We start from the raw sequence: 15,932 nt of genomic DNA on the forward strand, positions 1-15,932 counted from the left end.
AATCACTCCAAACAGCTTTGAAGGAAAACAGTGAGATGTGGTGATGTCAATAGCGTTATTCTTTGTGTTGTTTTTGTTTTTCTTTTTCTTTTTTTTTTTCTTTAGGGGGAGGTAATTAGGTTTATTCATTTTAATGGTGGTACTGGGGATTGAACCCAGGACCTTGTTCATAGTAACTACACGCTCTACCACTGAACTATATCCACCCCCCTCAATAGTATTATTCTTATTATGGCTGGCTATCTCTCGGGCTGAACCTTTTGGACTTTCCCCTCCTGTTCTCTTAGGCATCAACACAACATTCCTGTTTTCATACCTTCTCATTGTTTTCTTTGTCTCCATTTCATGTCCCTTTTGACTAAGTTTTTTCTAGTATTCTTTTTTTTGTCTTCACTTTTTTCTTTGAATTATGCTTTAAGAGATCCGACCCATCTTCTTTTTTAAATTTTTTTTATTGTAGTACAATTACAATGTATCAATCTCTGTGTACAGCACAATGTCCCAGTCATGCATATACATACATATATTCGTTTTCATATTCTTTTTCATTAAAGGTTATTACAGGATATTGAACATAGTTCCCTGTGCTATACAGAGGAAACTTTTTTTCTAAATCTATCTTTATATATAGTGGCTAACATTTGTAAATCTCAAACTTCCATTCTCTTCATTCAAAAAGTGGCCAAATCTGTGTATCTCTCTTCTTATCTGTTACCACGTCTCTTCTTATCTGATGGGTATTTGCACAGAAATGCCCTGCTCGTTCCTTAAACACAGTTGTGTAAAAGCATTTCTCATCTCCCTTCACCCTCAGTTCCTCTCTTTGTGACACCCCGTTTCTAAGCAGGCACTGGAGCTTGGAAGCCTGGCATTCTTTTTATTCTTCCTCATCCCAAAGCCATTAAAACACCATGCACATGAACACCCGTGTAACTGCGAACCACCTCTTGGAATGCTATGTCGTTCATATTTGCTGATGGCAACAAAACAACATTTCAGAAATAATTTCATGATTTTAAAAAATCTAAAAGATATTAAGAGACCCTGAAAAAGAAGTGTTTGATTATTCAAAATATCTCAGATGAGGAAGGTTCTCTATTTCCTCTCTACACCCACAGTTCTATTAAATACCCAGCTATATATTACTGATTTAGACCCACTCCACCAGAAGAATTAGAGCTGGAGGGGGCTTCAAGGTTGCTGAGTGCACCTCTGTGCCCTGTTAGGTTCAATAGATAATTTAACATATATAGTATTATATTATACCATAAAATGCTAACTATGTGTGTATGTATTGATCTATCTATAGTATTTTATTGTTGAATTGTTTATGAGCAACTTACAGATATTATGCCCCTTTATCCCTAAATATTTCAGGACGTTCTCTTACATGATTACAGTGCCATTATCAATTCAGGAATTTTAATGTTGATATAATACTATTATTGGATTACAATCCAAATTCAGATGTTGCCAACTATCCATAAGGAAAACCTTTTATAGCCTCTTCTAATCTTCATCTGCAAGACTGTCTCAGCCTTTGTTTCTTTGGTGGCAGTGACACTCGGAGAGCACAGGCTAGTTGTTTTTTGCAATGTTCCTTGTGATTTAATTCAAGTTGTACAGTTAGAGGTTTGGTAGGAGTACTGCACGCCTGATAATTGTATTCTCAGTGCATCACATCAGGAAGCGCGGAATGTCAGTTCATCTCATTTTTTAAGCTACTTTATTGAGGTATGATTGACATGCGGAGAAGTATGTACTTAATCATAGAGCTTCATGAGTTTGGAGGTAAGTGCACACCTTTGAAGCCGTCACAGCATCTATGCTGTAAACAAATCCACCACCTCTGAAAGGTTTTTCCCACCCTCTTTATTATTATTACTTATATGTGTGGTAAGTGCATTTAACATAAGATCTGTCCTTGCAGCAAATTTTTACATATATACCATTTCATTTAGAAATAGGGAAGGGTTTGGGCAGCAAATGCTGAGGCTAGTTAGGTGATTCAGATAATCCAGACTCTGTGTAAGATTAATATGACATAGAAATAGCTTTCTCAGCCTCCTGCTCTATCTCCTGTGCAAGGGGATGCGAGCTGGGAGTGATGCCCTGACAGTCTTCCTCTCTCTACTTCCAAGGTCCTTTTCCATCACTTTTCTCATCCTCCTCTGCCCTCCTTACTTCTCTTTCTCCTAATTCCTCTAGTGCATCAAGTAAGAAAGCTGCCAGCATTTCATGGTACAGTAAGTAGAACAGGAACTGGGTTAAGAGGAAACCTAGAATGTAGTTTGGTACAGCCATTATGGAAAACAGTACGGTAATTCCTTAAAAAACTAAAAATAGACTTATCCTATGATCCAGCAATCCCACTCCTGGGCATGTATCCAGAGGAAGCTCTAATTTGAAAAGATACATGCACCTCAGTGTTCATACAGCACTATATATGATAGCCAAGACATGGAAGCAACCTAAATGTCCATCAACAGATGACTGGATAAACAAGTTGTGGTATATATACACACAATGGAATACTACTTAACCATAAAAAAGAATTAAATAATACCATTTGCAGCAACATCGATGGACCCAGAGATCATCATTCTAAGTGAAGTAAGCCAGAAAGAGAAGGAAAGATACCATATGATATCACTTATATGTGAAATCTAAAAAAATGAGACAAATGAACTTATTTACAAAACAGAAACAGACTCACAGACATAGAAAACAAAATTATGGTTACCATCAGGGAAAGGGGATTGGAGGGATAAACTGAGAGTTTGGAATTTGCAGATACTAACTACTGTATATAAAACAGATAAACAGCAAAGTCCTACTGTATAGCACTATAGTCAATACTTTGTAATAGGCTATAATGAAAAAGAGTATGAAAAGGAATATATATATATAATGAATTACTATGCTGTACACCAGAAATTAACAAAATATTGTAAACCGACTATATTTCAAGTAAGAAAAATGGCTTTTTAATCTTAGAAGTTCATAAGGAAAAAAACCCCAGGAAACCCAGATTCTAGTCTCCATCTTTTTCACTAATTATGTGATTCCCACTGGTCACCAAGACCCTCTGAGCTCAGTTTTTCCTTTGATAAAGGGAGAGATGAAATTAGATGATGGCCTTAGTGTGATCCACTTCTGTGACCCTGAATGTGACTAATCACTGAGTTATCCTCACAACCACCACGTTGTATGATCTGAAGTATTTTTGTCTTTTTTTTTTTTTTTAAGGTTATAGCTCAGCAGGTATCAGATAAACACTTGGAAGAGGGCCGACTTTATCCTCCTTTGGACACCATCAGAGATGTTTCTCTGAAAATCGCTGAAAAGGTAAAACCACTCTTGTGCAAGCCTCATTGTTTTTCCCTTCTTCGGTTGCTAAGTGTGCATTTTTAGGTATTAAAAATCCACTTTCTTGAGGTAGCTGTATCAACTTACGATGTCAGAAGCCAGAGGAATGAGGCCCGATGCCTCGGCAGAGCTCGGGAACTGTGCTTGATCCTTAAGAGTGGGTTGAATCCTTCATCTCCCTGTCATTCCTTTCCTTTCCCAGAATTTAAATTCACCAGGGTTGTTCATTTCTGCTAAGCTTCCTCCACTTCACCTTTTTCTCATATCACACTTGGGACAAGTCACTGCAGTGTTGCCATATAGTAGAGTGACAGTGAGACCTTGAACCTCCTGCCTTCTCCTTGTCTCCATGGTGTCCGGCCTCTTAAAGATCACAGTTGATTATACTAGGCAGAAAGCAAAACCATGAGAACCAAGAACCCAGAGCTCTTAGGGTGGCAGATGAGCTCTTGCAGGAACTAGCCAAGAAGAACCTAATGGCAGGGAAGCTTTCTGTAACTAAGATGAGAGAGAAATGGACATTTTTTGCAGGACAGTTGTATTTGTTTACTAGGCCTGCCATAACAGGCTACCACAGACTTGGTGGCTTAAACAACAGAAATGTCTTTGCTCACAGTTCTGGAGGATGGAAGTCTAAGATGAAGGGGTTGGCAGGTCTGGTTCCTTTGGGGGCCCCTCTTTGGACTGTAGATGACAGCTTCTGGCTGGTGCTCCTGTGGTCTCTCCTCTATATGAACATTCCTGGGGTCTCTTTGTGTGTCCACATTTTCCATTCTTATAAGAACACCAGTCACCTTGGTTTAGGGCCCACCCTGACAGCTTCATTTTAACTTCATTATCTCTGTAAAGGCCCTGACTCCAAATGCAGTCCCATTCTGAGGTCCTGGAGGTTAATTAAGGCCTCAACATTTTGGGGTGATGTATTTCAGCCACGATAGTAGTCATGTGTTGAAACTAGGGTTTCTCAGCCTTAGCACTGTGCACATTTGTCTGGGTAACTGTTGTGGAGACTGTCCTGAGTATTGTAGGATGTTGAGCCACTTCCATGGCCCTTATTCACCAGACGCCAGGAGCCTCTGCACAGTTGTGACAATCGAAAATGTCTGCAGACATTGCCAAGGGTCCCCTTGGAGGCAAAACTGCTCCCTGCTGAAAATTTGTATATTAAATTATTAATAAATGTTAACTATTAAAATTAAAAAATTTTTTAAATACTAAAATTTTTTTTCAAAATTTAAAAATATTTAAAAATATTAATTATTTAAAAATATTAACTATTAGCAAGTTTATCAGAACAACAACATTTAGGATTCATTTGTCATTATTTTGTTGACTAAGGGTAGACACTTCAAAAACCAAGTAATCCTTCAAAAAAACTTCAGATAATCTGCTTGGTCATCTATTTATGAAAGAGCATGCTCATATTTTCTCCTAGTTTGTATCTACTAGTTTTAAACTAATTTGAATTATGAATGCACATTATCACTTTAAGTTCATCTTGAAGATTTAAATGACAGAAGGGAAAGTAAGACAAGGGATGGCAAGGGAGAACAAAAGACTCAGATGTCACACCTGGAAAGAGGAAAGAATGCTGAGGGCATACACAGAAGTTGGGAAGTCAGGACAGAGAAGCAGCTTCAGGGAGGAAGATGACATAAGAGGACCACAGGTTTGCAGTATCCATGGTTCATCCAGATGTTCAGTTCTAACAAGTCGATGGCAATGGCTGAAACTTAAAGAGAAGCTGCTTGTAAAGATCAGGCATCATCTACATGTTGTAACAGGTGAAACTCTGGGGGTGCTGGGTTACCAAAAGAGCAGATAGAAAGGAAAGAAAACTGAGGCTAGAACGCAGTTTGTTATTCTGTCCAGAAGACAGAAGAAAGAAGCCAATGATAAAGGGAAGTGGTCAGGATTTTAAGAAGAGACTCAGAATTGAACTGCTGGTCAGAAATTAAGAGAAGGCACTGTTTCAGGATGGGGGTGGACGTTTGTGATTGACAGAACCAACTCCTAGCGAGGACAACACAGGAAGACTTTTATTTAGTAGTTAGGGAATCTTTCAGAAACTTTTACAAAAGCAGTTGCAGTGGTACAAGAAGTGGAGAAGTCCGAGGAGAAGCAGGAAAGCAACAAAAAGATAAGCCAGTCCTGTGGAGCCTGGCGTGGAACAGAAGGAGAGAGTGACGATTTCACTGAGTGAGAGAGGTTCATTAACACAGTGTGTCCTGGGAGCAGAAAGAGGAATGAATTTCCACATACTCTGTATCAGGAATGAAACGAAACATTTTATTATAAAAATAATACGGCCATTGCAATTCAGGCACAGGGGAACTTTCAGGGCGATGGAAATGTTCTGAAACTCGCTGTAGTCGTAGTTGCACAACTCCAAATTTACAGAAGTAATCAGATTGTGTGCTTAAAATGGGTGAATTTTGTGGTCAGTGAATTGTAACTCAAGAATATCTGTTAAAAACATAATAATGCCACATCACAGGCACTCTGGAAAATAGAAAAGAGGAAAATAGTGATATTCTACTTTTCTAAGATAAACATGATTATCATTTTGGTGTGTGTGTTTGCTTGCAGGCTGTTTCCATTTGTTTGCTTTCTTTTCTTAATTGTTATAATAACCCATAAGGGTGTGTATGTACTTTGGATCTCTGCTTTTTGTCAGAAACATTTGTCATATTGAGATGGCACAGTCTTCATAACCATAATTTTTCTTAAGTACATTATTTTACATTGAGATGAGCTACTTAATCATTCTCATACTCTTCCAAGTCCTTCTCATTCAGATAAGTCTATCATACATATAGCTCCTTAGGGATTGTTTAAAAAAAAGAAAAAGAGTGAATTAAAGAGCACCTGTGGAGTGATTATTTTTGATGTGAGGGAGAATCTTTTTTTCCTCAAAGAAAGCAGGGGAAGAGAGAATGTTTGACAGTACAGAGGCGATAGTTTGAGCTGATGTAAAGAGAAATTGAGTTGGTTTGCTCTGGTTACTTGGCATTTTCTCAGTGGAGTGATTAGAGTCAAATGGAGACTTGACAGGGGAAGGTTTGAAATTGAATTGTGTGAACTATGAAAGGAAGTTTTTGCTTTTGTTTTTTTCAGGATAAAAGTGTAATGTGCAACCACAGAGGCCCAAGGAAGGTTAGGAAAGTAGGATATAACAGGAGGCAGCTATGAAAGGAGAAAGCCAGCGCTGAGGGTTCCCCAGTCTACGGGGACCTGCTAATTAGAGTCAGGAGACCCTATGATAAAGAAAGATTTTGTAGGAGGCTGTGGTCAGAATCGGGATTATTGAAACTGCAGGGTATCTGAGTTCAAACTCAGCAAGAATTTTAAGGTATTGAGTTCAAGTTAATTATCAGGTAATTTCAGGGCTTTTAAGACTGGCTTCTCGGAGAAACCCTGGTATGATCATACATGCGTAAGTCTCCACTATTCACACTGTTGTTGATAATCGTATTCTCCTCTTGTTACGTGATTTATAATTGCATGTTTACTTTATATCTTCTTTGTGATTGTTTGCTTTTATTACAGTACACTTAATTTTTTTTGAAACAGGCACGATGTGAATTATAACTTAATTTTTTGAAATGGGTAAAAAATTTCTGACCTGTGCTCACCATCACCTCTATTCATTAAAATAATCAATAATCTCTTCTTGTTTCCAGATTGTGAAAGATGCCTACCAAGAAAGGACAGCCACAGTTTATCCTGAACCCCAAAACAAGGAGGCATTTGTCTACTCTCAAATGTATAGCACTGATTATGACCAGATTCTACCTGATTGTTATTCTTGGCCTGAAGAGGCCCAGAAAATACAGACCAAACTTGACTAGTAACATAATAGCTGGCATTTCTAACTCCATTAGTGAGATCTTGAAGTCTTTCATAATTTTTAAAGATTGGAATCTTTTATAATGATTCATAATATGCTAGATCAAGATAATTTTTCTTTAACAATTTAAAAATTTATGGAAGAATATTCATATAATTTAGGGTAGACATCACACTAGACAGCTTTGCTTCATTTACTTTTTGGTTATTTATGGTTTCTAGCTTAATTATTTTGCCCAAGTTCTCTTTAAAAGCTACCATCACTACTACTGAGAAACCCATCATTTTTATATAGGGGACTAAAAGGAAGACCAAAATTAGTAATAAATTGGTATGATCAGTATTAAAACCCATAATTCTTTGATCATTTTATTAAAAATACTTTGTAAAAGTAAAGGTAGAAATGAATTTGGGCATAGGTGAACTTTTGGTAAAAACAGAAACAACACTTACTTCGTTGCCTAGAGAAAAAGAACTTCTCAGGTATGTTTATTCCAACCCTAGATGGTGTGTGTGCTTTTTGTGCTACTGAACTCAAACATTTCTAAGACAGCTTATTGCTGTTTACAATGCCTTGTGCAGCCTTAGATTTTCATATTCTTTTGACATTGTCACATCTCCTTATCACCTTTGTCCTCAGTCAGAAATCCCTTCTTAAAAGCACCTTGCTCTCCTCCTGACCAACTGTACCACCCTTCAGCTCCACGCCATTGCTGCTGGGCCTTTTGTGGACGGTGGCCCTGTCCTGAGGTTGGTACCTTCAGCTGAGCACAGCCCGCGCAGTGGGCAGACCTGAGAGAGGAGGGGGAAGGCTCCTTGAGAAAGGGCTGCCTGTGGAGTCGACCTCTGAAAATACAAGTCCCAGAGTCAAGGGAGGCTGGGTTCCCAATTGAGTGACCTACCCTGATGCCCCCTTGATTAGCTCAGGTAAATAAGAGCTCACTGTGTTATAGTCATCTCACTTCCCTCTGAGTTTGAAGAAAGTTTTGTAACCACTTCCCCAATATCAGAAATTATCTTTACATAAGATATTAAAATACATAAATTAATCAGTAGTTACAGCCCAGAAATTAATGTTAATTTTAAGTTTAATTTAGAAATGAATCATTGAACCAATGGAAACAATTTTACATTCTTAAGCTCAGGTGCAATAACAGTTGCTATTTATTTGTGGAATTATGGGGAGGATTTTTTGTTTTTGAAGTAATACTTTTAAAAGCGTATTAAGAGGCCGTTCAAGATAAACCGTACCATAAAATGATTTAATTGAAACTTGAAGGTTATACAAGGTGTTTTAGGTGTCAGTAGAAGGGGTAGGAGTATTTCTGAAGGTAACATTTAGTCAAGAGTTCGCTCAATATAGTTGTTTTGAAAAGATCCAGAACGCCTGTTTCTTGTCTAGGTTCCACGTTGTCTTGTAGCTCTGACTAAGTGTGTTTACCTATGCAAAAGATTTATTAAAGCATAGAAAACGTGAATGAATAAAATTATAAAATAATTGTCTTTTTTTCTTAAAACATTGTTACACTTAAAAATGAGAATGCTGGGTCTTGGTGGTCACATGACAGGGAATTTTGAATTTTAAAAATATTCTGATCACTAATTTCAGGGTGAACTTCATTCGTTTAATACTTGTGTAGTCTTATTTGCTGTACACTGTGATGAATGAGCTTCCTTGTCCTCAGAGAAAGAAAATGAAACAGGCATTGGATGATTACTTACCAGGTATCATTCTATATACATCATCTTATTTAATGTAGCCCCCACAGTTCCTTTATGAAGTAGATAGTTTAAGTAACTTGCCAAGTCCACAGAGCTACTAGGTGAAGGAGGGGGACTCTTAAAACATGTTTATCTTTCTCTATAGTCTGTTTTCTACTTGCTAGAGTACAGTTAGAACAGTACCACTGAATAAAACGTAAAGTGAGCCACAGGTGTAATTTCTGTGGCCTCATAAAAAGGAGAAACAGGTGGAATTCATGTTAATAATGCCTTTTATTTAAACCAACATATCTAGAATAATATTCATAATAGTATTTATAATATTCATTGAAAGTATTGAGATATTTTACATTGTTTTGTTCATACTAAGCCTCATATTTTAATATACATCAAAGTCTTGCAAACATACAGAACAATGGAATAGAACAGCTCACAGACAGATGCTCCTGCGTGTGTTAGTTACAGAGGTAGCACAGAAGTCAGCACATAGAGTGTTCAGTAGCACGACTGGGACAGCTGACCTACCGCGTGGAGAAAATTGGAACTGGAACCCTACCTCACAGTGTATTAAAAAGGATGCCTTCAGCCTTCAGATGGGTTATGTTGGTGGGAATGTAATTTGGTGCGGGCACTATGGAGAACAGTATGGAGGCTCCTTAAAAAATTAAAAATAGAGTTACCCTATGATCCAGCAATCCCACTCCTGGACTTGTGATACCCTAAACTAGGGTGGATGATAGCTCAGGTCTGAGTATTGAAAGTCCTTTGTCCCAGGAAACCCCTCAACCCCAGGCAACCCAGAATGGTTGACATGTCCTCCCAGGCTAATCAAAGCAGAAGCTCTTCCTGCCTAAAGAGGTTGCTCCTGCTTTGCGTGAAGATCCTGTAATGACCTCACTCAGTCTCCTCCTCCTCCCAGATCACTTCTCATTATCCCCATAGGCATAATATCAGATTCCAGCATGGAGAAGAGCTGAGGTGGAAACAATTAAAAAGGCAACCCCAGGAGAAGACTCCCACCAAGAGAATGCTAGACTTTGCTATTTATGTTGGCAAAATCTGAGGAAAATGTATGGGATTCTGAAACTTGCACTTAGGAAGGAGAAGTGCAGTTATAGACTGGGCAGAGTTGACTGATTGGGGTGCACCTGCCACAGATCCTGCATTTAATGTGCTGCCTTGAGCAACTGAAAGTGATTCTACTGGTTGGCTCTGTTAGTTGACTGAAATCTCTTCTCTGTATCTTTGAGCTTGTTTTGTTTTTGTTTTTAGATTCTACATATAAGTGAGATCATATGGTATTTGTCTTTCTCTAACTGACTTATTTCACTTATAGACTTGATAAGGACCCACATTAAATGAAATTGAGAACACAAACATTTCCTTGCAATGATATAAAGGAATTCAAAGATTTTCAAAGATGGGAATAATGGAGTGAATCTGTCATGTGCAATTGGACCATCTTAATCCCCTAGCAGTCTCCCAATAGGATTTGTAGGTGATCTTCCTTTCACTAAGGTCTTGAGAAATACATTGGTGAAGGGAGAACAGCAGCATCAATGAAAAGCATTTTTAAAAATTTGAGGTTAGTTAACATTGTATTAGTTTCAGGTGTACAATGTAATGATGTGATATTTGGTATATTGCAAAATGATCACAACAAAATTCAGTTAACATCTATCACCATTTCAAATATGCAATACAGTATTATTAACCATAGTTACTGTGCTATACATGGTATCCCCATGATTTATTACTGAAAATTCATACCTCTTGACCCCCTTCACCCATTTTGCTCCCCCTAATCCCCCACCTCTGGCAACCACCAATCTAATCTGTTCTCTGTATCTTTGAGCTTTTTGTTTTGTTTTGGTTTTAGATTCTACATGTAAATGAGATCATATGGTATTTGTCTTTCTCTATCTGACTTACTTCATTTAGCCCAAAGGTCCATCCATGTTGTTGGTAATGGCAAGACTGTATCCTCTTTATGGCTTGTGTGTGTGTATCTCTGTGTGTGTTTCCATTCATCTGCCAGTGGACAGGTTGTTTACATGTCTTGGGTAAATATTGCTGCAGTAGGGCTATATGTGTCTTTTTGAATTAGTGTTTTTTCTTCAGACAGATATTCAGCCGTGGAATTGCTGGATCATTTGGTGGTTGTATTTTTAATTTTTTAAGGAAACTTTGTACAGTTTTCCATAGTGATTGCACCAATATACATTCCTACTAGCAGTGCACAAGGGTTCCCTTTTCTCCACATTCTCACCACCATTTGTTATTGTCATTTTGATTATAGCCATTCTAACAGGTGTGGTTATCTCACTGTGGTTTTGGTTTGTGTTTTCCTGATGATTAATGATATTGAGCATCCTTTCATGTACATGTTAGCCGTCTGTATGTCTTCTTTAGAAAAATATCTCTTCAAATCCTCTGCACATTTTAAAATCAGATTGTTTTAAAACCAGATTGTTTATTTCTTTGTTATTGAGTTGATGAATTATTTATTTTGAATATTAACCCCTTATCAGATGTATGATGTGCAAATATTTCCCCCCTTTTAGTAGGTTGCCTTTTCATTTTGTTGATGGTTTTCTTTGCTATGCAGGAGCTCTTTAGTTTGATATAGTCTCATTTAAATTTTTTTTTACTTTTGTTACCTCTGCTTTTGGTGTCAAATCCCAAAAAAGTCATCACCAGGATCAATGTTAAAGAGCTTACCACCTGTTTTCTTCTAGTTTTGTGGTTTCAGGTCTTAAATACAAGCTTTTAATCCATGTTGAGTTAAGTTTTGTGTATGGGTAAGATAGTAGTCTAGTTTCATTCTTTCACATGTGGCTGTGCAGTTTTCCTAACACTATTTATTAAGGAGACTGTCTTTTTGTTGTTGAATATTCTTGCTTCATTTGTCATAATATAATTGACCATATATGTGTGGATTTACTTTTGGGCTCTCTTATTCTGTTCCATTGATCTATGTATGCTGTTTTTACACCAAAACCATACTGTTTTGATTACTGCAGCTTTGTAGAATGGTTTGAAATCAGGGCACATGATGCCTCCAAATTTGTTCTTCTTTTTCAAGATTTCTTTGGCTGTTCAGGGTCTTTTGTGGTTCCACTACAAATTTTAGCATTGTTCTATTTCTGTGAAAAATTCCATTGGAATTTTGATAGGAATTTAACTGAATATGTAGATTGCTTTGGGTGTTATAGACATTTTAACAACATTAATTTTTCCAATACATGAACATATAATATCGTTCTATTTGTGTCATCTTCAGTTTCTTTCATCATTGTCTTATAATTTTCAGTGTACACATCTTTTACCTCTTTAGTTAAATTTATTCCTAGATATTTTATTCTTTTTGATACAATTGTAAATGGGATTTAAAAAAATTGATAGTTTATTATTAATTAGTGTATAGAAATACAACAGATTTTGTATACTGATTTTGTATCCTGCAACTTTACTGAACTGAATTTGCTTATTAGTTCTAACAGATTTTTGGTAGAGTCTTTAGGGTTTTTAATATATAGTATTATGTCATTTGCAAATAGAGACAGCTTTACTTTTTTCTTTCCAATTTGGATGCTTTTTATTTCTTTTTCTTGCCTAATTGCCCTGTCTAGCACTTCCAATACTATGGTGAACAAAAGTGGCAAGAGTAGGCTTCCTTATCTTGTTCCTGATCTTAGAGGAAAAGCTTTAAGATTTTCACCATTGAGTATGATGTTAGCTGTGGGCTTGTCACATATGCCTTTATTATGTTGAGGTATGTTTCTTCTATACCCACTTTGCTGAGAGTTTTTATCATAACTGGTTGTTAATTTTGTCAAATGCTGTTTCTGCATCTATTGAAATGATCATATGATTTTTATCCCTCATTTTGTTAATTTGGTGTATCACACTGATATTCTGATGATGAACCATCCTCACATCCATGGAATAAATCCCACTTGATCATGGTGTATGATCCTTTTAATGTATTGTTGAATTTGGTTTGCTAATATTTTGTTGAGGACACGAAAAGCATTTTTATGACTCTTCTCTGTAAGCTGGGGAGGACTGTAGGAAATGCTATAGTTAAAATGGGCTCCTTATTTCAGTAGAAATGTCAGGATCTTGGGGTTACCAGAGGCTTAAAAGCAGCATTTTGGGCAATTAACAATTGGAGACAAAGTAGAAACAGTTATAATATGAACCAGGTCCAGTATAATTAGAATCATTTGGCCTACAGAAATCTTTCCTGGTGACCAGTAAATCACAGGATCCCAGAGCCTGAAATGATGTTGAAAAATTTAACAACTAGGATAGCACAAGAAAAATGGGTGCCAGTGTATACAACTGATACAGCCACACCACTGTATAGCAGCTGAATATCAGTTGGGCTTAGGACCAAAAATGTGGGCAACCCATGTCAGTACTACTGATCTGTGTAACAACAACAGCAGGAAATCCTGACCAGACGTCCCCAAATTGCCGTGCACAGATATGAATGAAAGATACCTAAGGTGAGGAATTCTCTAATATCATAAATATGTTTCCAAAATCTTCCTTTGAGGCTCCGTTTACAAGGATAACAATGCATTACAGAAAAGAAACTACTAGGCATTTTGGAAATCATCGCCACATCTATGAACAAATACAAATTTCTGAAACCACTGTGGTCTGTGGGACAAAGTGTATGCTATAGGAGTGAGTCCATTGTTTAGTTAATTTCCCAGTGAAGAGCTGGAATTGATTTCTTCAGTTCTACGACGATATCCCCACATTGGATCCGTGATGCACAGAAGAGTTATTCTGGCTGGAAGTACCAAATGATTTGCCGAGATAAGCCCCACCATCAAAAGCTTTAAAAGAAGCAGGGGTGTGATTCTTAATCACATCCTGACTTAGATGATCTTTGGCATGTGCAAGAGACCAGTAGTTTCTTTAAGAGTGATAGCATTTTGTTCATTAGCTTAATTAGATGGTGAGTCTAACTGTAGCTGTTGTCAGACAAGTTCTCGTTCTTGGAGCAAATCAGTAGGTAGCTATTAATGGGGCCAGAGCTTTGTTTTTTATTTATTCCAGGAAGGAGAGGGCACCTATAGCAGCAATTTATCAATAAGCAACATTAAAGATTGTCTTCGCTTGATGTTCCATGAACTCTCTATGTGCCAAATATAACTCCTGATACTAGACCTTGATCATCTCACCATTGTGCAGGGCATCATGCTGGTCTAACACATGCAAAATGATGTATGTTCATAAGGCTTGGAGCACAGGTGCATGAGCTTCTCTGGATCTCTCCTAAGATACATCCTGCTAGAGGGTCGAAATTAATCCCGTGAAAGCACAAGAGCTGGCCACCTCGGGCAAATTTGTGCTGGTCCAATGTCTGGCCTATGTTGGAATATCCCCTCCATAGTGAAGAACAAGCTACACTTTGTACCACCTACAACTAAGGAGGAACTTCAGTGTTTGGTGGGCTTCTTTGAATTGTGTGATGTTCAAATCCATTGATGGGTTGGTCTAGATGCTTCTAGATTTAACTGGGCTCAGAAAAAAAAAAAAAAAGGTCTCTCCAACTGATCCAGGCTGCCGTGAGGCTGTTCTACCATGTGGACCTGAGGAGGGAGATCCAATGTGCTCAGAGTTCTGAGGCCAATCAGGAGTCTGTATAAAGCCAGGATTTTTGAACAGCCGTGCCCTCTCCAGAAAATACCTATTCTTTCAACTTACTACTGGGCTACTTGAGGTAAAAGCAAGTGAAAGAAAATCCTCCTGTGCAAGAGGGTTCTGTGAAGACCTCAGGCAGGCTCCCTCAAAGCCTTCTCAGAAGGGTGGCATGTAAGTAGTCATAGAAAGTCAAGTTCACAGGCAACGTATTCCTGATTTAACATAGGGATGTTTAGAAGTCCTTGCGTGATGGCGCGTCAACTCACCTGGCCTTTTCTTCAATCCATTACACAAGTATGTTTGACCCTCAGTCTAACGTAACAGACCAACAAGGAGTGACGAGCAAAGAACATAATTTGAAATATTGATTTAATTCAGTAAGTTTTAAAAAGAGACATTTATAATGAGCATTCTTTCCAAATAACCATTTAAAAATATAATGAACACAGTATTAGGATTCTTGAATTACAAGCAATAGAGACTGATTTTGATGTTCAAGAAAAAAAGGGGTAGATGTTAGGGAGCTCAGAGGAGGTACTGGACAGCTGAGCATTCTGTGGAACAGAAATGAGGGTGGCACTAGAGATTTCAGCAGCAGGAGCCCAAAACCATCTCTCCAGGAGGCTACCAGAGGTCAGCTTGATTCTAGTCACTTCTCCCAAGCCAGAGAAAGGGCATCTCCCCAAAGTAAGTTTTGAGTGTGTGTCTGTGTAGGTGGGAGGAGGTTCCTGCTCCCATCAGGTTGGGCAAACACCACCAGCAGTCTATTGTATATATAAAGCTGAGCTTTGAATGAGAATGACATACGTATTTTTTCTATAAAACCTACACTTCTGTTATTAATGTCTATCTTTAGTACTTCTGATAGGAAGAAAGTACTGTTGTGTGCTCCTAGTGAACATGTAAAAGCAGGTTCTGAAAAGTTAGCATCAGAAACAGCTCCAGAAGCAGTAAAGCATGCATAAATTAGAATTTATTCCCTTCATTTGAGTTATATAAACAATCTTTTTTGTCCATATTCTTTAGACCTATCTTTCTATTGCTACTTTAATCATAGAAAAACCTCTGTGAGTGGCTTAGGCACATATTAGGTGGGGGGTATATATTATTGTCCCATTTCAAAGGAAAAAAAGTTGGTGGGGGAGAAAATAGCTCAGTGGTAGAGCGTATTCTTAGCATGCCCGAGGTCCTGGGTTCATTCCCCAGTACCTCCATTAAAATAAAAAAGTAAATAAACCTAATTACCGCCCCCCCCAAAACAAAACAAAACAAAACAGAAGTTACGTCTATTTAGGGCCTAAAAGCTTGGGAATGCTTATTTACTTATT

General features: G+C 37.7%; 1 protein-coding gene across 1 annotated transcript in view; it reads left to right on the top strand.

The window, feature by feature from the left end:
- The window catches only part of ME1 (malic enzyme 1), a 169,837-nt gene extending 161,137 nt beyond the window's left edge, over window positions 1-8,700 (top strand). The window contains exons 13-14 of the mRNA XM_031455990.2: window positions 3,250-3,348; window positions 7,053-8,700. Coding sequence (XP_031311850.2) covers window positions 3,250-3,348; window positions 7,053-7,220 — 267 coding nt within the window. The 3' untranslated portion in view covers window positions 7,221-8,700. The remainder of the gene's footprint in view (window positions 1-3,249; window positions 3,349-7,052) is intronic.
- Window positions 8,701-15,932: the final 7,232 nt, after the last annotated feature.

The sequence above is a fragment of the Camelus dromedarius genome, chromosome 6 (assembly GCF_036321535.1).
Source record: "Camelus dromedarius isolate mCamDro1 chromosome 6, mCamDro1.pat, whole genome shotgun sequence".
Lineage (NCBI taxonomy): Eukaryota > Metazoa > Chordata > Mammalia > Artiodactyla > Camelidae > Camelus > Camelus dromedarius.